At 47.3% G+C, this 25,019-nt stretch overlaps 3 protein-coding genes and 1 long non-coding RNA gene across 7 annotated transcripts; 2 read left to right on the top strand and 2 right to left on the bottom strand.

Annotated features, from left to right (window-relative positions):
- Positions 1–571: 571 nt before the first annotated feature.
- Positions 572–3,286, top strand: SNRPB (small nuclear ribonucleoprotein polypeptides B and B1). Of its 2 annotated transcripts, none has more exons than XM_042801044.1 (8): positions 572–601; positions 686–797; positions 877–1,028; positions 1,518–1,629; positions 1,869–2,021; positions 2,412–2,550; positions 2,730–2,855; positions 3,101–3,286. In XM_042801044.1, the coding sequence occupies exons 2-8, from the start codon at positions 795–797 to the stop codon at positions 3,136–3,138; spliced, it is 723 nt and encodes a 240-aa protein (XP_042656978.1). In that variant the 5' UTR covers positions 572–601; positions 686–794; the 3' UTR covers positions 3,139–3,286. The 2 variants fall into 2 exon arrangements, with proteins under 2 accessions (XP_042656978.1, XP_042656979.1); XM_042801045.1 differs by lacking the exon at positions 572–601 and adding an exon at positions 645–667 and having other exon boundaries at positions 728–797.
- Positions 3,287–4,239: 953 nt separating this feature from the next.
- DDX27 (DEAD-box helicase 27) lies at positions 4,240–10,741 on the bottom strand. The gene is made up of 21 exons (XM_033001015.2): positions 10,605–10,741; positions 10,287–10,421; positions 10,124–10,183; positions 9,733–9,886; positions 9,321–9,364; positions 9,070–9,156; positions 8,207–8,312; positions 7,950–8,123; positions 7,485–7,635; positions 7,230–7,329; positions 6,980–7,121; positions 6,751–6,904; positions 6,556–6,637; positions 6,303–6,480; positions 6,057–6,163; positions 5,783–5,888; positions 5,564–5,658; positions 5,342–5,468; positions 4,994–5,078; positions 4,706–4,780; positions 4,240–4,413 (listed from the first exon to the last, which is right to left on the bottom strand). Exons 1-21 carry the CDS (start codon positions 10,692–10,694, stop codon positions 4,398–4,400), a joined length of 2,268 nt encoding a protein of 755 aa, XP_032856906.2. The 5' UTR covers positions 10,695–10,741; the 3' UTR covers positions 4,240–4,397.
- A 7-nt stretch (positions 10,742–10,748) lies between these two features.
- Positions 10,749–24,966, top strand: ZNFX1 (zinc finger NFX1-type containing 1). Of its 2 annotated transcripts, XM_042801032.1 has the most exons (14): positions 10,783–10,931; positions 11,521–11,657; positions 12,358–14,664; positions 15,443–15,574; positions 15,826–15,974; positions 16,185–16,328; positions 16,772–16,889; positions 17,127–17,374; positions 17,498–17,637; positions 17,944–18,098; positions 18,773–18,918; positions 19,289–19,399; positions 20,114–20,209; positions 22,411–24,966. In XM_042801032.1, the coding sequence occupies exons 1-14, from the start codon at positions 10,798–10,800 to the stop codon at positions 24,841–24,843; spliced, it is 6,450 nt and encodes a 2,149-aa protein (XP_042656966.1). In that variant the 5' UTR covers positions 10,783–10,797; the 3' UTR covers positions 24,844–24,966. The 2 variants fall into 2 exon arrangements, with proteins under 2 accessions (XP_042656967.1, XP_042656966.1); XM_042801033.1 differs by lacking the exon at positions 11,521–11,657 and having other exon boundaries at positions 10,749–10,931.
- LOC116963634 lies at positions 14,555–25,006 on the bottom strand. Of its 2 annotated transcripts, none has more exons than XR_006166096.1 (4): positions 24,957–25,006; positions 23,808–23,959; positions 20,933–21,081; positions 14,555–14,661 (listed from the first exon to the last, which is right to left on the bottom strand). It is a non-coding gene; the product is annotated as an uncharacterized LOC116963634 (long non-coding RNA). The 2 variants fall into 2 exon arrangements; XR_004408313.2 differs by lacking the exon at positions 14,555–14,661 and adding an exon at positions 20,103–20,188.
- Positions 25,007–25,019: the final 13 nt, after the last annotated feature.

Below are 25,019 nucleotides of genomic sequence, written 5' to 3' on the forward strand. Positions count from 1 at the left end.
CGATTGGCCGCGACACGCGCGTCACGCGCCCGCAGCGCGCTGCCATGGAGACCGCGGGCGGCCGACCCCGCCCCAGTGCGGCGCGAGCCCGCCAGGGCAGCGGCATGAGCTCCGTCTGCCGGGCCCGCCACCCTCGCGCGTGACAGCCCACGCGCAGCCCGCTACCGGGCCCCCCTCGGCAGCCTCAGAGAATTACGTCAGCGCGTCCCCCTCTCCTGCGCCCCGCCCGCCCATCGGGGCCGCCAGGCAGCGTCCCGCGTCAGCAGCGCCCCGCCTCCGGACCGGCCGCGACCGCCCGGGGCCGGGCCTCCCCCGGCTCGTGCGGAGGAGTCTTCCCTGCAGCTCGGCCGGCCGCCGAGCACGGGGCGGGCAGGGAACACCAGGGCGGCGCCGCAGCCGCGCGCGATACCCGCCCCTTCGAGACCGTGAGGAGGGCTACGGCCCCGCCCCGCCGGGCCTCTCCTGCGCCATCGGAAGCGCGTCCAGCACGCGCCGGAAGGGGCGGGGCGCGGCGCGGCGCGGGCAGCCGCGTGCGGGCGGGAGGAAGTTGGCGCAGCTGCACGTAGGAGCTTCCGGCGGAGCGGGCGGTGTGCGGGGACCGGCGGCAGCAGCAGCGGCAGCAACAGCGGCAGCGGCAGCAGCAGCGGCAGCAGTAGCAGCAGCAGCGGCAGCAATAGCGGCAGCAGCGGCAGCAATAGCGGCAGCAGCGGCAGCAATAGCGGCAGCAGCGGCAGCAATAGCGGCAGCAGCGGCAGCAATAGCAGCGGCAGCGGGGGTCGCGGAGAGCTGCAGCCATGGTGAGCCGGGCGCTCCGGCGGGGCCGCGCGGCCGCGGTGCAGCGAGCCCCGCTTTACCCTGGCGCTCGGTCTCTTGCAGACGGTGGGGAAGAGCAGCAAGATGCTGCAGCACATCGACTACCGCATGCGGTGCATCCTGCAGGATGGTCGCGTCTTCATTGGCACCTTCAAGGCCTTCGACAAGCACATGAACCTCATCCTCTGCGACTGCGACGAGTTCCGCAAGATAAAGTGAGCGGCGCGGCCCGCACCGGGCGGTGCCCCGCCAGCCCTGCACCCCGTTCTGGCGGGGCTGCGGTGGGAGGCCCCGGGGCAGGCCGAGCGCGGAGAGTGCACGCAGCTGCTGGGTGACGTGTGCTGCTGGCTTCCAGGGAAATAGTCGTGGGTTTAGTCTCGTTTGTCAAATCCCCAAACTACCAGGGTTCAAGGGCCACTATGTTTCACTTCTTTCCTAATAACCAACATACACCTTTACAGGATGCCAAGATAGTCACTGTAACAGTTAAGCATCAGGGGGAGAAAGTCATGGAGGTAATATGCATCTTGTGTTTAGACCTCTCTGTGTACTTAGTTTGAGGCGTATAAGAATGTGAGGTTTACAGTAGGTTCTCTCCGGAGTAGCCTAGTCATATTCTGTTGCAAATTCAAAGACCAGCATTGATTTATTTGACTGTTTTTTTTTTCCTCTGTCTTGCAATGTTTTCCTTCTCTTCTCACTAGACCTAAAAATTCAAAACAGCCAGAGCGGGAAGAGAAACGAGTCCTTGGTCTTGTGTTGCTGCGAGGAGAAAACCTTGTGTCCATGACAGTTGAAGGACCTCCCCCAAAAGATGTAAGGACAATGAGCACAGAACTAAAGAGAAGGGGGACATCTGATAAATTTGCTTCCTTGCAGGAGAGTTCTACTACAGTATTGTCCTAGACTTCCAGATGCTGTTGTGACTAGGTCCAACAAATTTCACTGCAGGAAGTTCTAATCTCTTTGTGGGCTTAGACAAAGGAGGGCTGTGGGCATCCTTAAGATCTGAGAACTTTTGTTTTGATCTTGCTTTTGGTGGGGTCTGTTTTCAGACTGGAATTGCCCGTGTACCTCTTGCTGGTGCTGCTGGAGGACCTGGAGTTGGGAGAGCAGCAGGGAGGGGAGTACCAGCTGGTGCACCCATGCCACAGGCTCCAGCAGGATTAGCTGGTCCTGTCAGAGGAGTGGGAGGACCATCCCAGCAGGTGAGATGCTGTGACCCACTAAAAAGAGTTGTCTGTTACATTCTGGGGTGGCTTTTAATTCTTGGTACCAGTGTGATGCAAGAAATTGACGAAGTGGAAGAACTGTAATCTTAGTTTCTGTTACCAGGGAGTTTGGGCCTAGCAAGGCATTTTTGGCACTAGATCCCCCCTAGGAACTCTGTCTTACATGATGGAAGAAGAGGCTTGAAAAGTGCAGCTTCTTCCCCAGAATTCAAGTGGTATCCATTGAATTGTATTACAGGTTTGTAGCATCATTTAATGTTAAGAGGAGACTGGCATGGTTTTCTGAAGGGATAGGAACTTAAATCTTCCTTATTTTTCAGTTACTGTAAAGCTGTTTCTCTGTGAACTTACTTATTTTGTTTACAGGTGATGACACCTCAGGGTCGTGGAACGGTTGCAGCTGCTGCTGCAGCAGCCACTGCTAGCATAGCAGGAGCCCCAACTCAATACACACCAGGGCGTGGGGGCCCTCCCCCACCCATGAGCAGAGGAGCACCTCCTCCAGGTAAGAATCACTCTGTAGAGTTGGGGCAGCAAGAAGCTTGTGTTATATGGCAGAATTGGTGATAAAGAGGTATTTATCCAAGTCTGATGAAGATCTGCTATTAAGGAGGATTATTCCGATATCCACCTAGTGTCTTGAATATTGAGATGGATTTATGTTTATTCTTTCTCTGGCTTAAGGAATGATGGGACCTCCTCCAGGCATGAGGCCACCTATGGGCCCACCGATGGGAATGCCACCTGGTCGAGGTGCTCCTATGGGAATGCCCCCACCAGGCATGAGACCACCACCCCCAGGAATGAGAGGTGAGTGGAGGTTATCTTAAAGGTCTAGAAGCTCTAACAAACCATAACATAAATAAACTGTTGGAAAGGTGAATACACTGTTTGAAAGGTGATAGGTTTTGCTACCTCCCTAGCTATGCTAATTGTCAATAAATGCCTTAGTGCCAAAAAAGGGATCCTAAGGCCACTTTGAGCATGGGGAAGACATCTTTCCTGTGTTTAGCCTTGCTTCTTCTTTTCTCATCAACTCTTTCCTTTATTCCTAGGACCCCCTCCACCTGGTATGCGTCCACCAAGGCCGTAAGGTATTCTGTAATGTACTTTTGATCGGTGAGAAGACTGATAAAGAGAATGTATGGAACAGTACACCACTTGTCAAAACTTTGCTACGCATATTTTATATCTACTGCTTGTAAAGTTTGCCCTTTTTAATAAAGTTGGAAAACACAGTACTTAGACTCACTGTTGCACCGGTCTATTTCAGGAGTGCAAGCCATTTTCTTTCACTACTGCACTTCATCCCAGAAGAGTGGATTTGATGCAAAATGCTCAGTTTCTATTGACAGCTCAGAAGTTGACAGCTGATCTGAGCCACTTAGGTGTGTATTTGGTCTGTGTTCCTTATATGAATTAAAGCCTATCAATGACATTTATCAAGGCTGATGAGGGTGAAAGAAAAAAAAAAAAAAAAGCATTGGGATGCTGGAGATGGTAAAAATTCAAAGGAAGAATTTATAATTTCAGTAAAATTAAATATGGGTTACTGATCAGACTTCTCCCTGCTTTAGTCACAGTGGAACAAGTACAGTGGTGCCTATATTAGGAATAGTGATGCCTCATGCTCTGCATTAAGCTACTGCTTATTAGCCTGCAGTAAACTTGCTTGATCTTTATAGGTGGAGCTGCATTGCTTCTAGTAAAAAAGTAAAGCCAGGATGTAAAAAGGATGAGCGAACCTCTAATTAATTACATATGCAATAATGTAAAACAGCCTCCATTCTGGTTGTAGTCTTCTTGGCTCAGCTTACAGCTGCTTTCTTGGCAGTTAGGAGGAAGCCATCTGCCTACCCCTCACCCCACACTTTGGAGATAATCCTTTCTTCAGGTACTAACCTCTTGGAGATTTGTTTTAACTCCTGTGACTGTCACCTTTGAAACCATTTTTGTGTTAGGTAGTCTGCAAAACTTTTCCCCTATTTTAGAAATGGGCTTTCAGCCACAGAAATCCTTTTCAGCCATGTTAATTAATCGAGATCGCAAAAGTCTATGAACAAAGCAGTAAGTGTTCTCCAGTTTTTGCCCTGAAGATGACTTACATGAACTAAAAGTCTGATAAAAAAATGTAACATATCCCAGCTCCTAGATGTCCTAGCTATCCTATAAAACACCAAACTTTAGAAAAACATAAAAAGAATCAATCTTTTATTGCATGGGCTGCTGAAGATGTTTTCAGAGTCTTCAACCAGGTATTAACAAACATCCCAAAAGCTATTCCAGAACTTGAAATTCAGGCCCTGGAGCAAGCATGTCTGATATAGCCCATTTGGTAATTACCAACAGTCCTTACTTTCTCTTGTACCTGAAAGAGAAGGTATTTGAGAGTTAGGCTGGTGGAATGTTACTTCAATGATAGGTAAGGAACAGCACTCAGCATTTTCTAGGTAATGCTTTCCAAAGTAGAAGCCTAGGAATGTGCTATTAAAGGCAGGATCCTTGATTGCTCACAGCAACAGACCTGCAGTAGGAGGGTAAACTACTACTGCAGAACCATCAAACATTTTAGCAAGGACTTTTGAACAATTACAAGAGGGGGAAAGAAAAAGCATGGGAAAAAAAGGTATCTTGGAATAAGAAAGTAAACGGAGCTATACCTGGACTTGGATTTGAAGTTTCCTCCTTTCCTATGTTGGGCCATACCCAAGCGTTTTCTATCTTCAAATGATGGCCTTTTAAAGAGAGAAGGGAGAGGGGGAAGGCAAGATAAAAACCACTGAAGTACATCAATAGCACAAGTACTTCTTAAAAGAATCCCTTCTCTGCTCTGCCCACCGTTTTCGCCAATATCCAAGCATCCCTGAGAAAGTCCAGAGATGTTAAAAAAAAAAAAAAAAAAATCCCACCTACTGAAGTCTGGACTAACACTACTGCTAAGACATTACCCGGCACGGTACTGCTTCAGAGCCCTTCTGCTTGTGTTGGTAAGCTCTTCGTCAAACACAGACAATTTTTTCTTCCGCTTGGGGCCTAAGACAGAGACGATAGTCAGAATGTGAGCTGTAAAGAGAAGGCTACAGAATCATCTTGTTTACTAGAGCCCAGCAGCCTTGACCACAACAGTTAGCTTAACCATTAGGAAAAGCAATGACTCCTCCCTGCAAACACTCACCCTGGCCAGCACTGGTGGCCATTCCTTCAAAGATCAGTGCCTCCTATACAAATCAGTTTAGTTTACCTATTTATAACAAAGTAAGTGACACTTTTAAGTCAGCTGTAAAACAAGTCTCCACCTGCTGGTACTGCTGCTGGTTCCTCTTCTGGCAAGACTCTGGCTCGCTTTGCTCGGCGGTTCCTTTTTGCCAGCCGCTCAGCATACATTTGAGATTTTAAGATTTCAAACTGTGATCTCTCCTCTGGCTGAAAGATGTTAAAGTATACAGTAATGTGAGGTTTTGCTAAGGGAAAACTAGGATAGTTCACCCAGGGTCCCACTTGTCTATAAATGTACTCACTGTCATTTGGACTTTTTTCTGTCTGTCCTGCATAAATTTCTTCCTTTTCTTTTTGCCTCGTAATGCTAGGTCAAACTCCTGCAGTGCTTTAGCCACTGGAGAGATAAAAAAAAAAAAAAAAAAAAAAGAATAAACAATCTCTCTTAAAGTACAGAGCGGGGTCCAATTGCAGTTACGGAATTTAATGGAATTTAACATGGCAGCAGCATCAGGACTCACATTTCTCTTTCTTCCTCTCCTCACGGGTCTGGAACCAGCTCCGCTCCAAACCCTCACCTACAGTCTCTTGTTTTCCTGTCTCCAGCTGCTTCTTTGCCCTACTGATCTGAGATAATAAGAAGTGAGCTCATGGTGGATAAAAAAATATCTCTCTCTTCCCTTGCTAAAATAGGAAGGTTAAGTACATTAGGGTAACCTCCCCATGCACTTTATCTACTCCAGATACTAAAAAAACTATGGTTAAAAAAAAAAAATTTCCTAAAAAAATGCTTACCTGGGCTTCTGACTGCTGCATCTCACGTTCCTCACGCTCCAAGCACAGAACTGCATACACATCTTTCTCTAGATTCTCAATCTTCTCTCGAAACTTTAGTATGACATCTGAAAATGATAGCGTGAACGTTCTAGAAGCAGCTTATGTAAAGTTACTCTTGTTTTTCAGCACCCCTTTTAGTGTCCCTCTGTACCATGATATTCCCTGTGTTCTGCTCTCATGCTTTTACCTCAGCGAAGTGCATACCTTGGGGGAGAATTCTGGCTTTCACTGGTGTTTTGGCAGTTTTCACAATATCCTTTAGCATCTTGCGCTCTTCCTCACCCACAAGTGAAACTGAACGACCAGCCCTGCCTGCTCGTGCTGTCCGACCCACTCGATGAACATAGTGTTTGGTGGTGTTTGGCATGGTAAAATTGATTACCTATAACAGAAACAGTGTTAGCAGGGAAACAACGTTCAGGGACTTATTAAAAAGCTCAGGACTGCAAATACTCACTGTTTTAACACCTTCAATATCAAGTCCACGCGCAGCCACATCTGTAGCTACCAGAATATCAATCTGCTCATCCTTAAAGCGCCTAAGGAGAGATAGCAAATGCATTAGCAATGAATACAGCAAGCCACTTCTGCTCTAAAACTTCCAACTCCTAACTTCTTTTTTGGCTATGATTGCCAACTAAACCTGCTATACCTGAGTGCTTCCAGCCGCTGTGCCTGAGAAAGGTTCCCATGAAGCTCCCCAACCCGAAGACCCATCAGCCCGAGTAGGATGTGCATACGGTGAGCTTGCTTCTTGGTCTGGGTGAAAAGCATCACATGATCTGGGAAGGTTCGTGTCAGTAGAGCTGAAAGAAAGTCCTCTCAGGTGCCTGCTTCATAGTCACCCTACCGATTCCAGCTTTTCTTTGCTCATCACTAACCTGATACAATGGCCTCACGGTCCCCCTCTCGGTTGGGTCTGATCCGGATAAATTCCTGTCGCAGGAAAGGGGCAACATCTGTGTTGCTGTTCACAAAAATTCGGATGGGATTTTTCAGGGAAACAGAAGCCAAATCTTTCACCTATTGAAACAGATTAAGAAAAAAAAGTCCACATAATCTCTGGTAAAAGACTAGACAAACTTCTATTCACCCTTCTGCCTCAATATGCTTCTCAGCAGCCTGTCTTACCTCCTCTGTCATTGTGGCAGAAAAAAGCATTGTCTGACGGTGGTTGGAGCACAACCTGATTATTTCCTTCATCTGTTCCTCAAAATATTCATCCAGCATCCTACATGTGAGAAAAACAGCAAGGTAAGGCAGCTTCATCTGGTTCTAGCTAAGAAACATAACTTAAGGCAGGGCAACAAAGTCTGCCCTATAGCCTGGGAAAAGGAAAGCAGAAAACTACCACCTAATTTTTCACTGATATCCTGCTCAGCCTACCTGTCAGCTTCATCCAAAATCAGCACCTCAATATTGCTCAAGTGAAAAGAAGGGCAGTTGTGGAGATGATCAATCAGTCGCCCAGGAGTGGCGATAAGAACATCTGGTCCGGAGCGCAGAGCTGCTTCCTGAGTCTTCACATCTAGGCCACCTGAAAGAGAGCAAACATGAACTGCTGACTCCCTGAGCAGGTTGCAGCAGAACACACAGATGCAAATTACCTGAGGAATGCGAAACAACTGATTAATTCCACATTCACAATTAGAAGTGACTTAACCTTTTATTTCTCATCAACCAACAAAAGAAAAGTACAGCACAGTACTGGAAATGGAGATTTTAAACCACAGCACACCTACTAGAAGCATGCCTGCAATAACCACATAGCTTCCAGTTTTATAACACAGAATTCCCATTTCTTTATAACATAGTAAGCTGTACCATTCACATAAGCAACTTAATACTCACCTACAGCAAGGCAAGTTGTGACACTGCTGAACTGTGCCAGCTGTTTTGTGACAGAGTGCACCTGAATACCCAGTTCTCGTGTTGGCACTAGAACCAATACCCGTGTTATTGGAGCCTGCCGAGGTTTGTAAATCAGGCGCTCAAGGACAGGCAAGATGAAGGCAGCTGTTTTACCTAACGAAGAAAATTAAGAAGAATTACCAATTATTGTGAACAGCTAATTCTCCATGTTTCCTGTGCACTGCTCAACCTCCTACCTGTCCCAGTGGCAGCACATGCACAAATATCCTTCCCCAGAAGTCCCACTGGGATACAAGCCTTCTGAATTGGGGTGGGTTGCTTGAAGCCAAGAGCTGTGATTGCCTAGAAAGGAGAAAGAGCAATTAAACTCTGTCTTCGGTATGGCCACACCTGCAGTACTGTGTCCACTTCTGGACTCCCAAGTACAAGAAAGACATGGACATACTGGACAGAGTCCAGCAAAGGGACCGCAAAGATGTTGAAGGGACTGGAGCACCTCACATACGAGGAAAGGCTGGCAGAGCTGGGACTGTTCAGCCTGGAGAAGGCTCAGGGAGAGGGGGAATTTGACAGCGTATATAAATACCTGAAGGGAGGATGAAAAAGAGGATGAAACCAGGCTCGTTTCAGCAGTGCTCAGTGACAGGACCAGAGGCAATGGGCACAAAGAGGAACACAGGAGGTTCCTTCTGAACACCAGGAAACACTTCTTCAGTGTGAAGGTGACTGAGCACTGGCACGGGTTGCCCAGAGAGGTTGTGCTCTCCATCCCTGGAGATATTCAAAAGCTATCTGGACATGGTCCTGGGCAACCAGCTCTAGGTGGCTCAGCTTGAGCAGGGGGGATGGACGAGATGACCTCCAGAGGTCCCTTCCAACCTCAACAATTCTGTGATTCTGTAACACTGTAACAAGTCTCACTCAAGATAGTGTTGACACATTGCAAATCAAAAAATGATTTCCATTACTCAGGAATAACAACTGCTATACTAGCTCCCACATGACTGCCTTTTCAGAGAGGCTGCAAAGAGAAGAGGAATTTGACAGTTCTGATTAGTGGAGAGACTTAATATACGTAATAACTAAACTAGGTAAATACCTTTAGCAAAGGTCGTGAAAGATTCATGTCCTGGAATGACAAGTTATCATCATATTGAGAGGCATCTTCAAAAAAGCTCTCTGCTTCCTAGGAATAGCAACAACAACAAAACTGGAACAATGCAGACAGCAACACAACATGTTATTAAAGGGCTCTGGGCTATTTTTTGAGCTACAGTTTGTTAAGCAAAGTCAAATTCCTTCAGAAGAAATGCTGGAGAATGACCTAGGGTCATTCCGTCCAACACTTACCATTTCTCCTCTTTTTGATCTCCGTTCCTTCACTTTGACCGTATCTGCAGAGAAAGAGAAATGTGACAGAAATTAACAAGCACAGCTAAACACATAAGATACGATAATTATCTTAATCTCATACTTTTTGCCCTGAACGAGCTATTGAAGAAGGAGCCTCAGAAACAAGTACAGGCATGCCATGGAATAAAATATCAAGCAAATATCCTTCCTCATGGATGAGTTCAATTAAAGTACTATGGCTACCATTCAAAATAAGCCTGATCAAAATCAGAAGGAATGTTGCAGAAGGAAGACAACAAAAATTAAGAGATTCTTGTCCACTTCCAGCAATGTTTCACTACAGACTTTTCTCCAGCAAGTCAACAGTCTGTCAGATTCTTGCTCCTGACCATCTATGTACTGCTAATACCTGCTTTTGTGAAGATAGTTTCATCACTGAACGAATACTGAGACTCCACATCTTCTTCATCCCTATTGAAATCTTCACACTCTCTCTTTTTTCTTTGATTATCCTCAGTCTCCACATCTTCATCTCTCACTCGTGCTTGTTTAGCTTCTCTTTCCTAGAAAAAGATTTAAAAAAAAAAAGTTTTAAAAAGAAAGAATAAAAAAGAAACTTCAATCCCAACAGTTCAGCAATGTATCGGGTGTGACTGCAAACCCAGTCAAGGTGATGAGCTGCAGCTTGAGCATTGCACCTCAGGATGCTTATAGAGTCTGTATCTCTGGAGGGAACACAGTAGGTGGCCAAGAGGCCAAACCCATACTAGTCTTTACAGTAATGAGAGAAAGGTCCTGACCTGGAACTTCCTTTTCTGTCTCACTTTCTCAATCTTCTCATCCAGCGTCGTCGCTGCTCTCTAGACAGGAAATCACAACAGAGGAGCTGTAACAAGAGCCCGGGAAAGCGTGGAGCACTACGGCCTCAGGCACTGCAGCCCCAGTCCCGGCCCCAGCCCTCACCTTGCCACGGAGCTGGCGCAGCGCCGCCGCCCAGGCGCCTTCCCCGCTGGCCTCTGCCTCGCCGAAGACGAAAGCGGCACTGAAGTCCCCGCCTGCGGGGCCCCGCCGCCTGGGGCCCGGCGCCCGGCGCAGCTCCTGTCGTGACACCAATGAACAACGACCACGGGGCGGTCGAATCGACCGCACCAACCTCGGCCCCAGCTCGGCGCGGTCCAATGCGACCTAGGCCGGCCCCGGCCCGATCCAACTGGGCCCGGCCCCTGCACCAGTCCGGCCCGGCCCGCCCACGACCCGGACCATAGATCGAGCCCAACCCACCTCCTCATCCTCGGAACTCCCAGACTCGACATCCTCTGGCCCCACGTCCCCCTCTGCGATAGTGCCCACCAGGCCCAAGCTCTGCAGCATGGCCGCAGCCCCACAGCCCCGCCCCGGATCCGCGCGCCAACCACGTGAGCCAGCGGCCGTACACGGGCGGGGCCGGCCGCGGGCCACGCCTGTGGGCGGGGTGATGGCCGCCCCCGCCCCGCCGGGCGGAAATGAAACCGAAAGCGGCGGCGCTGGGTGGCCGCTCAGCGGTAGTACCGTGCTGGCTGCTCTTCCGCCGGGGGGCGGCTGGTACCGGAGGAAGGAAGAGAGGCTCCGGTAACGACCGGGGCCGGGGGGCGCTGGCCGGGACCGGGACCGGGACCGGGGGGGGGCGCTGGCCGCTGGGGCCCGGAGCGGGGCCGGGGGAGGGCGGGGGGGCGCTGGCCGCTGGCGGGCGGGCGGGGGGGGGGGGGGGTGGGGTGGGGTGGGGTGGGGGGGTGGGGCGCTGGCCGCTGGCGGGCGGGCGGGCGGGGGTGGGGGGGGGGGGGGCGCTGGGGCCCGGAGCGGGGCCGGGGGAGGGTGGGGGGGCGCTGGCCGCAGGGGCCCGGAGCGGGGCCGGGGGAGGGTGGGGGGGCGCTGGCCGCGGGGGCCCGGAGCGGGGCCGGGGGAGGGTGGGGGGGCGCTGGCCGCAGGGGCCCGGAGCGGGGCCGGGGGAGGGTGGGGGGGCGCTGGCCGCGGGGGCCCGGAGCGGGGCCGGGGGAGGGTGGGGGGGCGCTGGCCGCGGGGGCGGGCTTTGCAGGGAACTGGAAAGTGAAACTTTCGTCGGTGGCGGGGCGGGTCCAGCGGCTCCCGGCCCGTCCGGGGAGAGCAGTGCCGCCGGGTCGCTGACACTGAACGCTGAGAGGGCGCCTGTGTTCGGGCGCAGGAGCGGTGCAGCCCCCAGCACAGAACGGTGCCATCGCCCCGGAGAGCTGCGACGCCCCGCAGAGGAGTCACCGGGCCCAGCGATGGATGGTGCCGGGCAGGAGCCTTGCTCCCGGCAGCCTCGAGCTGGAGGGAGAGGTGAGGGTCGCCTAGTGAACACAGGGCAGAAAGCTGTGAAATGCATGGGGGATGATGCAGGTACAGGGGAGGCTTCTCAGACTGCGTGTAGTGAAATTTCCTTTGAAGCCTAAATTTCAGCATTTCCTTATTTGTCCCTGGAGTCTGGTTGGGGCCATGAGGTGGTGATGCACTGCAGCAATCTCTTTGCTAACTGTTTCTGCTAGTACTCAGTGCTTCCCTAAGTATTCTGTTGAGAGCGTGACAAAGGCTATCTGGTATATGTTTCCTGCTACTCTGAGAAGCCTGGCTTTGTCCTGAAGTTCTGTGTTTTAATTGTGCTATATACAGTCAGTCGGGCTGCTGCCTTTGTCATTATTTCAATGACAGCTAACTCCTGAGGAAATCCTGTCCTGCGCAGGAAACTTAATCTTTGGTCTTCCTTAATTCTGCTTTTTCTTCTGTGGAAAAGGGTTTAGTTTTTTAGTGTCTTCATGGCGTAGCAGCTTAAGTGAACTCTAGGCATGGCAGTCTCGGGTAAAAAAGAAACACCAATTTGAAAGTCTGAGTGCAAATAGAGTGGTATCTTTCTAACTTCATGCCAAACATCCAAAGTACGCCAACTATCAGGCCAAAATGCTCATGCATTTTTGTGAGAAGGCAGGTTAATGTGGTTGACTTATAATTAAGGAGTGTCCTTTATTTATTTTTTTTTTTTTAGGGAATGCAGATCATTGGGATACTGGCTTTATACGAAGAAGCAGAAACAGAACAAATAATGTGTCAGGCCAAGCAGCTCAGTTAGGGGCAAGCCCCCAAGCCAGTAATTATACTCTTCTACCTGGGCAAAGAGATGAGAGAATTGGTAGTTGGAGGGTTTCTCAATCGAGCAAGAATAAACCAAGAAGCCAAGGTGGACAGGCCAACAGTGGAGCCACAGGCTTCTGGAATGAACAGGAGAATGAGGGAAGAAGAATGAAGCATCAAGGTGGACAAGCACATGAGAGGGCCACAGGATCCTGGAATGAGCAAGAAAATGAAGGTAGGGGAAGGAGGTTTCAAGGTGGACAAGCACATGAGAAGGCCAGAGGACCCTGGAACGAGCAAGAAAATGAAGGTAGGGGAAGGAGATATCAAGGTGGACAAGCACATGAGAAGGCCAGAGGACCCTGGAATGAGCAAGAAAATGAAGGTGGGGGAAGGAGGTATCAAGGTGGGCAAGCACATGAGAAGGCCAGAGGACCCTGGAACGATCAAGAAAATGAAGGTAGGGGAAGGAGATATCAAGGTGGACAAGCACATGAGAAGGCCAGAGGACCCTGGAATGAGCAAGAAAATGAAGGTGGGGGAAGGAGGTATCAAGGTGGGCAAGCACATGAGAGGGCTAGGGGACCCTGGAATGAGCAAGAAAATGAAACTAGGGGAAGGAGGTATCAAGGTGGGCAAGCCCAGGAAGGAGCCAGAGGGCTGAGGAACGGGCAGGAAAATGAAGGTAGGGGAAGGAGGATGCAACCTCAGGAGAATCCAAATTTCTACTGGAACTCTACCCCAGGTGGTGCCCAGCTCAGTGAGCAGCCTCAGCAAGTCAAAAGAATTGGCTATAAGTTCCTAGAAACTCTCCTCCAGAAAGACCCTTCAGAAGTTGTCATCACACTTGCTTCTAGTTTGGGTTTGAAAGAACTTCTTTCTCAAACAGCTATGAAACCTAGTTTCCTTCAGCTCATTTGCCAGGTGCTTAAAAAAGCATGTAGTTCCCGAATGGATAGACAGAGTGTCCAACAGCTTCTTGGAGTGGTAAAGGAATCCAATTTTCTCAAGATCTGTCTGCCACAGTATGTGTCTGACATGATGATGGAAGCAGTCCCTGCTGCACGTCATCAGTATCCTGTGCATATTAGCAACATCATTTCACTTCTTCAGGATCTGATCAGTGTTTTCCCAGCCAGCTCTGTGCAGAAAATTTCCATTCTCTTGACAGTCTTGCCAGCAGCCATAAATGCCCTGAGAGCTTCTGGTGTGGACATCACAGAAGAAACAGAGAAGAATCTAAACAAAGTCCAGATGCTTGTGCAGCACCTGCAGGAGAAGAGACGTGAAGGCACACTGAGGGCTGATAACTATATCCTTATGAAGCCTCAGGCTGATAATCAAGAAGAAACGTATCGCACAATGACCATTTATCCAACATATAATGAGGTACACCATGAGAAGAAACCCTTTCTACGTCCAAATATTGTTTCGGGAAGATATGAGAGCACTAACATTTATCTTGACACTCATTTCCGGCTTTTGAGAGAAGACTTTATGAGGCCTTTAAGGGAAGGTATCTTGGAACTTTTGCAGAGCTTTGAGGACAAAGGTTTGAGAAAGAAAAAATTTAATGATATCAGAATCTACTTTGACACGCGGATTATTACCCCTCTCTGTTCCCCAACTGGTATTGTTTACAAGGTCCAGTTTGACATAAAACCACTGAAGTTTGTACGATGGCAGAATTCCAGACGGTTGCTATACGGATCCCTGATCTGCATGTCCAAAGATCACTTTGAAACATGCCTTTTTGCCACCGTTTCTAATCGTGATAATGTAGATCTTGCCCATGGGGTTGTGCAGCTATGTTTTAATGCACAGAGCCAGGCACTGCTGGCAGAGGTTCAGCCCTCAGACTCCTTCCTCATGGTAGAGACAACTGCCTACTTTGAGGCCTATCGGCATGTGTTAGAAGGGTTGCAGGAAATGCAGGAAGAAGATATCCCATTCCAGAAGTACATTGTGGAATGTGATGTGCAGGTGAAGAAGCCAACATACCTGACAGTGGATACTGCATACAACTTTGCACCCTTGATGGAAGATCCCTCGTCAGATGAAGAGATGTACCCTGATGGTTTGAGAAGGCACAGTGTCCACGTTCTAGATCCCAAGCAGTGGTTTTCAATGGAAACTTTGAGATTAGATGAGTCTCAGATGCAGGCATTGAGTCTTGCACTCACGAAGGAGCTGGCTGTTATCCAAGGACCTCCTGGGACTGGTGAGAAACATTTGTTTTAAGTCTGTCATTTAGTGTGTCAATTCTTGATTCCCCCCGTTTAGGGAGATTAACTTCAGAGAAAGCCAGCTATACTGTCTCCAAAGCTTTAGCCTCATGCCTAATTGATGCCTGAATAGCCCAGTTAGCATGAGCTGTGGAGAAGGTTAAAATATCCTCAAATACCTATATCTGATCTTATGCATTGCTAGCCTAGTTGCAAGTAGACACCAACTGCACTGTTGGCTCTGCTTGTGTATTAGGGTAAAAAAAATGGTACCTCTTGCTGTATAACAGTTCTGCTTGTCTTCATAGCATGTTAGAATGTTGGGAGCATTCAGCCATAATCCTCTCTGTGAATAAGTGTTGCAAGATTGACTGTAATTGTTTTAAATGGTACCTGAACTCAGCAAGCACCACTGCTTGTATTCTACTAGTATGTGGATGTTTCATGGGCGGCCAAATGTCATGTATTGAAGCCAGTATCAGAGTGGGATGGGGGATGCAGTGGCGGAGGAAACCCTGGGTCCAGGTCCAGTGTATTAACCAAAAGATGACATTCTTGCAGAGCATGGCTTTGGCCAACTACAGGCCAGAAAGACAGTGTCACGCTACTTTGTTTACATTTTGTAAACTAGTTACCTCTGGGATCAGCTCTCTTGGCATAGACCTGATTTGCAGCCTAGAAGGAAGTCTTGCATCTAGTTTTGATGATTCCTATGTTTCAATGCACTCTGTAAGGGGTGGATTACCCCCTTCTAATTCTGAGTTTGTTTTGCAGGGAAGACGTATGTGGGTTTGAAGATTGTTCAGGCTCTCTTGACTAATAAGCATGTGTGGCAAAGCACTGTCCAGAAATCTCCCATCCTTATAGTCTGCTACACTAACCACGCACTGGATCAGTTCTTAGAAGGTAAGAGTATTGTACAAGGATGGAGGGTCAGGTAGAAATTATAGTATAACTCACTCTGCCCACATTCTGGCTTGATGACCTGCCCTTTTGGCTTTTTCTAGTGACTAGCCCCACTGATACACTGTAAGAAAACTTCATTCAGACCAATCCAGTGTAGCATTTACAAACAAAGGGTGTTCTCTCTGCCCCTCATCCTATTGCAGAAAAGAGCACTTGCCTCCTTAGTACTAATATTTCTCTCTCATTCTTAGGAATATATGCATTCCAAAAACACGGGATGGTGCGTGTTGGGGGCAGAAGTAGCAGTGAGGTCCTGAAGCAATTCACCTTGAGGGAGCTGAGGAAGAAGTGTGAATTCCGATACAATTTGCCAATGCATCTCCGCAGAGCCTATATGAATGTACGTGTAGACTTCAGGGGAGATGATGGGACTGGGCTGCCTGTGCACTGGAGCTAACTAAACTTCCTTCATGCCTGTTCTTTCACCTTATACTGAAGTCAGCCTCTTAATTCTTCTATCCTTGTTCACTTAATCAGTTTCTTGTCCTGCTGTTTCTAACCTTTGTTTCTCTGAGTATGATGCTACCTCTCTTCTCTTTGTTATGAGTAGATAATCAGTGAGATGAAACAGGCAGAGCAGAAGCTCCATGAAGGAGCGAAGCACTTAGAGTGCACAACATATGGAGTTCTACATGAGCGCCACTTGGAAGCATGCATCGCACCCCAGCACTGGAACAGTCTGATGAATGGTCTGGTAAGAGAGGTCCCTTTCTTCTGAGTCGAGCAGTCCCAGTGTGTGCTTACTACTCTTTCTGCTAATGAGTCTGAGGTTCCCCAAGCACAGTTCTTTTTAGCATCACTTGGCTACCAGGAAAGTGAGGGAGTGAATAGCCAGCTGTGCCAAGTGACAGTAGTCTGTACTGGCTGGGGCGGGCAGGGGCTTTAAATTTTGCTATTTTAAACTGCGGAGATTCTAAGTGATCTTTACCAGCATGAAAATACAAGTGCCTGGATGAAAACCTCTGAAGAGGGGGAGGGATGCTCTTTCTGAAGATCTGAGGCTGCTTAGACTTTGTAGCTCTAGAGGTTTCTCAGGGGACTTGTCCTAGTTGCTTGCTGCTGCAATGCACTGCTTTAGCATCATCCTAAGGCTCTGAAGTGCAATAGGCCTGGCTGATTTGACTTTCCTTATATTAGGACGATGAGGAGTTTTACTACAGTGCTTCACAACACTCAGTGATTCTGGAGTGGCTGGGACTTGGTGTAACTGTCTTCATCCAGAATACTGCGGAGGATGTAGGGGTTGAGAATCCAGGTAAAAAAAAGCAAGCAAGCAACCAACAGATACCTCCCCCTCCCCCCCATCCACTACAGGTATGTTTGCCTAAGCAGTGAATGTGTGCCAGAAAAGAGACACTGCTGTTTAACAGACACTGAAAGGTGCATGATACTGTAAGGTAGTGGAAAGATTAACCTTAATTTCCACATAGTCATCTGACTGCTGCACTGTGATTCTGCTGGAGTGGCTGTGGCTTACTGGTGACTCTCACAGGTGGTCAGCAGGAGAGAGAGGAGGATTGGGATGGTGAAGCAGAAGAGGAGCTTTTGGAGATCCCAGAGGAGGCTGACCTGATTCAAGCTGACAGAGTGATTGAGGATGAAGAGGCAGCAAAGCCACAGGGAAGGAAGGAGGAAGAGCACAGAGCTGTTCATGAATTAGCCAGTGTGCTGTTGGCTATGAAGCTGGAGGACCAGGAAGAAGGAACAGTTCAACCACAACAGAAGACTATGCAGTGGGAGGTAACTGCATGCATTAGCAAGCTCTAGCTCTGCTTGACTGTGTAAAAAAAAAAACACGGAAATGCCAATACAGAAGAATCTTTGTGCTTTAACTGCTTATTGGGTAGCTTTTTTTTCCTGCAGGTAACTTCTGCCCAGAGGAAAAAAATGAAACAGAAGATGAAGGTTGAGCTCCGTAAACTGAGTGCAATGACAGAGTTAGAGGCCAAGGCTATTCAAGATCTATGGCAACTTGACCTGAACTCCCGCTGGAAGCTTTACAGGTGACGGAGCTATTTTGCAGGGTCCACCAGGCAAATGTTTCCTAGAACTGTTCCAGTTTGCAAACTCTTTCTGTCAAGCCACAGTGTTTCTATCCATATCTATTCAGCACTTTATTTGAACATCCTTGTTCTTAGCTTCCCTGCACTGCACAGGTAGTGCTGTCATCTCCGCTGTGTGTGTTGTACAGATGCTAATAAGCTCTTGCCCAAAAGACACAGTAGAAGTTTTGAACTGAATCCACTCAGAACTTTTGGATCACTATGCTGTTTTGTTCGCTGTGTGTGATAATGGCGCTTTCTTCTTAGGCTTTGGCTGCAGACCTACCAGGGTTTTATTCGACGGAGGATTCTGCAGAGTGAACAGCAGTACCAGGCAGCAGCAGAAAGGCTGACAGAACTGAGGCTGCAGGAAGATCTCTGCATTCTCAAGGAAGCCCAACTTGTGGGGATGACAACTACAGGTACACAGCAGTTGGGAAGCAAACCAGTATTGCACTGCATCAAGTAATGGTTAAAGGAACATGTCAAAAGATTAGTATCATGTGCTGCTTGACAGCCTGGGTCAGGCTCTGCATTAGTCTGTAACCTTCTTAATCTCCAATTCCCTTTGAAAATGTGGCTATCGTGTGAGTTGTTGTCAATTAACTGCATGAGCAGTTTCTGTGCACACTTGTACTCTTTCCATTTTGAGCAGCATTCTTCTAATAGAAACGCTTCACTTGTGCCTGAGTAAAGCACAGCTAATATCTGCACTGCTATCCCCACATCACCTTCTGGTGATTGTAGTGTAAAGGTCATTGTAATATGATCCTTTGGAGAGACAACTGTAGGTTTATTTATATGTGTTGATCAATGTATTGAGTAGATATCTTATGTCTGAAGACAGCATCAGGAAATGGCCAAGGCAGGCATAGGACTCAAATCCCTACCTGCTATCCCCTTATAACTTGTCACACAGAAGCCGTCCTTGGTATGGTGCTCTTTTAATGACCAAAAAGCTGATTCTTGAAATGGGGAATCTTGGGAAGAGCCCCGGTCTTTTCTGGACACAGCCTACTCCCCTCTACAAAAACGTTTGTTCTACTGCCTGCATGTAATTATATTCTCCTAAGGTTTGTCTTCGCTCCTTGCTCAGGTGCTGCCAAATACCGTCAGATCTTGCAAAAAGTAGAGCCGCGAATTGTCATTGTAGAAGAGGCAGCAGAGGTGCTTGAGGCTCACACCATTACTACTCTGAGTAAAGCCTGCCAGCATCTCATCCTCATTGGAGATCATCAGCAGGTAACATCCATGACCGACGCCTCTAACTTGTGCAAATGAACTAGAACCTCTTTAACCGAACACCGTATGTGAAAGGTTGCCAAGACATATTGCTCCCCAGCTTCCACAAATATCACAGGTCTCGTCTCCTGTAGTTTTGGAGTAGAGCTCCTGTGGGACTTGTCTTTTAGTTTAACTGAAACAATTTTGCATGTGCTTGCATCCATTTCAATTGTGATAATTTCTAACTTTGATAATTATCACTTCTGCAAGAATCCAATCTCTGGCCTTTCTATGGGGAACCAGTGACAGAAAAACTGATGAATAAAAAAATCTTACAAATACATAGAAAAAGTGCTAAAACATGGACCTCCTATCCCTTTTCTTTCAGCTGCGGCCTAGTGCAAATGTATATGACCTGGCCAAGAACTTCAATCTGGAAGTGTCACTCTTTGAACGGCTGGTGAAAATCAATTTCCCCTTTGTCCGTCTGAAATACCAAGTGAGGAAGAGCTATAAAAAAATCCATTGCATTTGCATTTAGGTGTCTTAAGCTTGTAGTATACTTAAATTTATATTTCTACTCTCAGTGCAGCTTAAAAGAATGTGCTATTTAATTCCTGAGAAGAAGGATAAGAGCTGTCAAACTGCCACAGTGTTCCAGTATATTTCCAGTTATTCAGTGATGTCATCTGCAGAACTGTGGGTCCTCCGTGTTTTAGTGCAATGAACATGGCTTATTGCGATGTCTGAAACTTCCAGAACTCTGGAGACTGACAGCACATGTCTTCTCAGGCTGCTTTCTGCTGAATTGCTATAATCATTTATCTTGATGCCTGGAGAAGTTAAATCTACCTCCAGCAGTCCTGTATTAAAACTACCTAGAAGACCTCATGTAGTGGTTAGGGTGAGGTGCTGGCTTTTGTTATCTAGAACAGCGTTCTTGGATTTGCACTGAAACCAGCATTCTTATTACAACCACCATGTCAAATAATTTTCTTGAAGAGGCTGTGCTTCTACGCTCCCTATAATTGCTGGTGGTGGCAGCGATGGGGCATGAGAGGGTGGGGATTGGGAGGTACTCCCTTCTTGACTACTACAGGAAAGTCATCTTTGTCTTGTATTTAGCCACAGTCTGTACAGTGTAACAACGGAGTATTGACAGGGAAATGTTGTGCTCCTTCCTCAAGACTGATGAAGCTGCTTTGTGTTTCAGCACCGCATGCGTCCTGAAATTGCCCAGCTTCTCAGTCCTCATATATACCAGGAGCTGGAGAACCATCCCTCTGTCCTGAAGTATGAGAACATAAAAGTGAGTTTTCAGCAATCCAAGCAATTGCTTTTGTCCCTTGTTACTGGCTAAAATGAGTTTCTGAAAAAAATAATGTTTAAGGATTTCAAATTCTTAGATGAAGCTCAGTTATTGAAATTTATAACTGAATCAAGGAAATGTGTGACATAAAATTAGGCAAGTAATTTGTAGTTCTTCTGGCATTAGCAATGATCGACACTGGAAATGGATCCAGTACTGATGACTTCAAAAGAACAGTGAAAAATGGAAGAGGGACCAAAACAATTGTAGGAGATTGAAAGCTAGGAAGAAATCTTAAATGAAAGACTTAAAGCATAATATGTGAAACTCCAACATAAGATAGGTGACTTGATTACTGGAACCCTGCCTCCTTCCTTGGGTTCTCTGGGCATTTTACTAATACAAAACATCTGCAAACAAGAGCTGTTCAGCTTAAAAGTATAAAGCAATTACTTATTGGCTAACACTCACAATAAACAGCTAGAATTTAGTAAGTTATAAGCATTAGTATGCATATTGCACCATATGACGCTTGAAGAGTCTTAGGCAGGTATCAGTCAGAAGTGTCAGCCTCTGCATCTTACTTTAATGTTACTGAGTCTCCATCTTAACACTCCCTATTTTCTGATTTGTTTTTTCCCCACGCTAATTAGAATTTCCTATCTCTGTGCTTTTTTTTTTTTTTCATTTTTGAACTATTAACAATAATATCTCTGATTTTACCTTTCTTATCTTGCATAGCTGTGTTCTTCAGACTTGCTTGCAGCTCTCTGTCACAACTTACTATTCCCCAGAAGTCTGAGCCAAGGTTACACTGCTATGCTGTATTAGAGCTAGGCCTTGAATCTCTGAAACACGAGTGAGTGAATACCCTGGGAGAAAGAATTGGAGGTAATTGCAGAAAGAGGATTATATTAGCTTAGTCCATGTAGATCTCTCTTCATGAAAAAACAGTACTAATTACTTAAAAGATCTTTAACTGGATGAGGAAGGTGTACTGAAAACTATAGCAGAATGCTGAAGTCAGACAAGAAAATTATTACTGAAGATGATTTAGTTACTAGAATAAGCTATCTGGGAAAGTGGCAGATCCTCTTGAAAATCCAGATCTTGAAATCCAGATCAGGTATTTTGTAGAAGATGCTTTAGTTAAACAAATAAACAAACAAAAAACCCAAACCCCGACCAAACAAGGAAAGAACCAACAAGAAAAACCTCACCCCAAATTCACAACAACTTAGAAGACCACAAAATTTTACCCCATTTCTCCTATGAGAAACTACTCTGGATACTCTTATGGTTTCCTCTGGCCTTGAAATAAACCTGAGATACCAAACGGCATCAAAATTGAACCCTCCCCTCTAGTACAGTAATCAGCATAGGTGATCACTGAATTAAATTGTACAGCAGTGGACACTATGCCACTATGGACACCTTGGAAAATATTGGAGATGTGTTTGATCTACAAAAACTGTTCTTTCCTGATAAAAACAGTCTCTGAGTTTTGGCATGCAGCCCAAGAATTTAAGGGTAGAACAATTCTGGTTAATAGGCAAAAAATAAAGCTCCCCGCTAACTCAAAGCAAATGGAATTTTTGAACAGGTGAGCAGACAAGTCTACACCCCTAGAGCTGGTAAGTAACTAGTGGAGTCCCTAGTGTTTCTAGTTTTCATGGTGGAAAAGCAGTTCTCCTTGCTGCTTCATGTTTTTGCTGCAGTACCAGAGAAGACGTGTTTTTGGCTATGCAGTTTTAAGCAAGTGCTAACTCATGTGCACTGGTAACTTACTATCTTTTTTCCCACATGGCCAAAACAAGATACTGCTCCTGCCATGAATGTGAAATGGAACTATGTTGCTTTGAGAAATGTTACTAGCACTTAATCTTCTCTTTCCTATAGCCTGAAAAAGTGCAGTAGAAACAATTCTGTAAAGATAGGGAATAAAATCATCCACAGGAACTGATTTCGTATCAGGATACTGAAATGTTGCTAATAAGCTGAAATGCAATTAACAAGCTTAAATTCCTATCTGATGAATACACTATGGAAATCTAAGAGGAAATCACCTAAGTATGCAGTAACTGCATACTGTAGTCCTCTCCTTAAGAGTCTTAGTGTCACTGGATAATTGGGGACATGGAAACAGGCTGTACTGACAGAAGCGAGCATTCTGTTTTTGATATTCCTTTCTCTTGTTTCAGGGGATCTTATCTAACCTCTTCTTTGTGGAACATGATTTTCCTGAGCAAGAGATCCAGGAAGGGAAGAGCCACCAGAACCTACATGAGGCCCAGTTTGTAGTGGAACTGTGCAAATACTTCTTGTGTCAGGATTATCTACCTTCTCAGATCACCATTCTCACTACTTATACTGGACAACTTTTCTGCCTGCGTAAGCTCATGCCAGCCAAGACCTTTGCAGGTGTGAAGGTTCATGTAGTAGATAAGTACCAGGGGGAGGAGAATGACATTATTCTGCTGTCACTTGTGCGGAGCAACAAAGAGGAGAAAACTGGGTTCTTACAGATCCCTAATCGGATATGTGTAGCATTATCCAGAGCTAAGAAAGGGCTGTATTGTATTGGAAATATGAGAATGCTTGGCAAGGTTCCTCTCTGGAGCAAGATCATTCATACCCTTCGTGAAAAAGGTCATATCGGCTGCTCATTGGTGCTTTGCTGTCAAAACCACCCTGAAACCAAGACACTGGTATCTACAGCAGCAGACTTCAGCAAAGTCCCAGAAGGAGGCTGTAGTCGTCCCTGTGAATTTAGGTTGAGCTGCGGACATGTTTGCACAAGGGCATGTCACCCATATGATACACAGCACAAAGAATACCAGTGTCTGAAGCCTTGTCAAAAGGTGCTTTGTGCAGATGGGCACCGCTGTCCACGGTCATGTTATGAGCCCTGTGGACCGTGCATGGTGATAGTGGAGAAAACTATTTCTAAGTGTGGCCACCTGCAGATGGTGCCATGCTCTACTTCAGACAGCGAGTTTCTTTGTCAAGAACCTTGCCAGAAAAAGTTGAACTGTGGGCACACATGCAATAAATTCTGTGGGCAGGAATGCACTATGCGGTGTCCTGAACTGGTTACAGTCATGCTGAAATGTGGCCACAACCAGCAAGTTAAATGCTGGATCACCGAGGAGATGAAACATGAGAAGCCTGTGGAATGTAAGACTGAGTGTTCTGTCACACTGGAGTGTGGTCATGTATGCTCAGGTTCCTGTCATACCTGCTTTGAAGGAAGATTCCATAAACCATGTAACAGCCCATGCAAGCGCTTCTTGGTCTGCTCCCACAAGTGTGAGCAGCCTTGTACTACAGAATGCCCTCCTTGCCAGCTTGACTGTCAGAACCACTGTATCCACAGTAAGTGTAAAAAGAAATGTGGAGAGCGCTGTGTTCCATGTGCTGAGCCATGTGAGTGGCGGTGCCAGCACTACCAGTGTACCAATCTTTGTTCCGAACCATGCAATAGGCCTCGTTGCAATGTACCATGTGCTAAGCTACTGTGCTGTGGTCATCCCTGTATTGGATTGTGTGGAGAGCCCTGTCCAAAGAAATGCCTTGTTTGTGACCGTGAGGAACTCACCCAGATCTTTTTTGGCTTTGAAGAAGACCCAGACGCTCGATTTGTACAGCTTGAAGACTGTGGCCATGTCTTTGAGTCCAAAGGCCTTGACCATTATATGGATGAAGACGATGATGTCATCAAACTGAAGGTATGCCCAATCTGTCAGACACCTATCAGAAAGAATTTGAGATATGGCACCATAGTGAAAAGGCGGCTAGATGAGATAGAAAAGGTGAAAGAGAAAATCCAAGGCCCAGCACAGGAAATTGAGTCTAGCAGACAAAGACTGCAGGCTGCACTGACAATGAATGCTGTTCTGCAGAGGAATGTACCCCTTAAGTTCCTCATGCTAGAAGATAAACTAAGAGCTTCTGATCTCTCCACAAGGACAATCGGACTAATAGAGAACCAGCTTAATTTCTATGAACGTGTAGCGGACCTAACTAATTCTCTGAGCAAAATTGATGTGAATGAGAGGAAAATGTTGAGAAGGAGGCTGGATGAAGTCCAGGAGTGGCTGGATAAGCCACGCCTCAGTTTTACAGGCCAGGAGCTCTCTGACCTGCAGTGTGAGATGCAGAGACTGACTTATTTGATGAGTCTCTTGGCAAGGTGCAAAGATGCAAGTGGGTTGCTCACCCCAGCACTTGCAGCGGAGGTTGCCAGTGCACGTGAGATCCTTGAAGGGACAAAGAAATTCACAGAGAAGGATGAGGCTGTAGTGAAGGCTGACCTGGAGAGGCTCTGCGCTGCCTTGCCAGTGTCACGGCTGGGGATCTCTGAAGCTGAGCGGGTGCAGATTGTCCGTGCTATTGGCTGTCCCCGTGGCCACTGGTTCAAGTGCAGAAATGGGCATATCTATGTGATTGGGGAGTGTGGGGGAGCGATGGAGAGGAGTAAGTGCCCTGAATGCCGTGCAGTCATCGGGGGCACAAACCACACTCTGGACAGCACCAACAGCCTCGCCTCGGAGATGGACGGTGCGACCCACGCAGCCTGGTCTGAGACGGCCAACAACCTGCTCAACTTCGAGGAACTCCAGCAGCTGCTGTAGAGGGGCGTCCGCCCCGTTTCTTACCGCCCTCCCCTCCCCCCCACCCCACGCCCGGGGACGCTGCAGCGGCTCCTCGGGCGCTCGCTGCCGCCCCTTTAGCTAATAAAGTTTACCGCTGCTCCGCGGGAAGTCTGGTCTGTCGCCGCAGGGCGCAGGACCGGGCGGGCTTACCGGAA

This window comes from Tyto alba, unplaced genomic scaffold (assembly GCF_018691265.1).
Source record: "Tyto alba isolate M040663 unplaced genomic scaffold, T.alba_DEE_v4.0 Super-Scaffold_33, whole genome shotgun sequence".
Classification (NCBI taxonomy): Eukaryota; Metazoa; Chordata; class Aves; order Strigiformes; family Tytonidae; genus Tyto; species Tyto alba.

Excerpts from the sequence above, each read along its gene's own strand:
- SNRPB (XM_042801044.1), top strand. Across the intron at positions 1,630-1,868 it reads AAGGACCTCCCCCAAAAGAT|ACTGGAATTGCCCGTGTACC; the intron begins GTAAGGACAATG and ends GTCTGTTTTCAG. Across the intron at positions 2,022-2,411 it reads TGGGAGGACCATCCCAGCAG|GTGATGACACCTCAGGGTCG; the intron begins GTGAGATGCTGT and ends TTTTGTTTACAG.
- DDX27 (XM_033001015.2), bottom strand. The coding sequence starts at position 10,694 with ATGCTGCAGAGCTTGGGCCTGGTGGGCACTATCGCAGAGGGGGACGTG. Across the intron at positions 10,184-10,286 it reads TGCGCCAGCTCCGTGGCAAG|AGAGCAGCGACGACGCTGGA; the intron begins GTGAGGGCTGGG and ends TTTCCTGTCTAG. Across the intron at positions 9,365-9,732 it reads AACTATCTTCACAAAAGCAG|ATACGGTCAAAGTGAAGGAA; the intron begins GTATTAGCAGTA and ends CTTTCTCTGCAG.
- ZNFX1 (XM_042801032.1), top strand. The coding sequence starts at position 10,798 with ATGGCCGCCCCCGCCCCGCCGGGCGGAAATGAAACCGAAAGCGGCGGC. Across the intron at positions 10,932-11,520 it reads AGGAAGGAAGAGAGGCTCCG|GAGCGGTGCAGCCCCCAGCA; the intron begins GTAACGACCGGG and ends GTTCGGGCGCAG. Across the intron at positions 16,890-17,126 it reads TGTAGGGGTTGAGAATCCAG|GTGGTCAGCAGGAGAGAGAG; the intron begins GTAAAAAAAAGC and ends TGACTCTCACAG.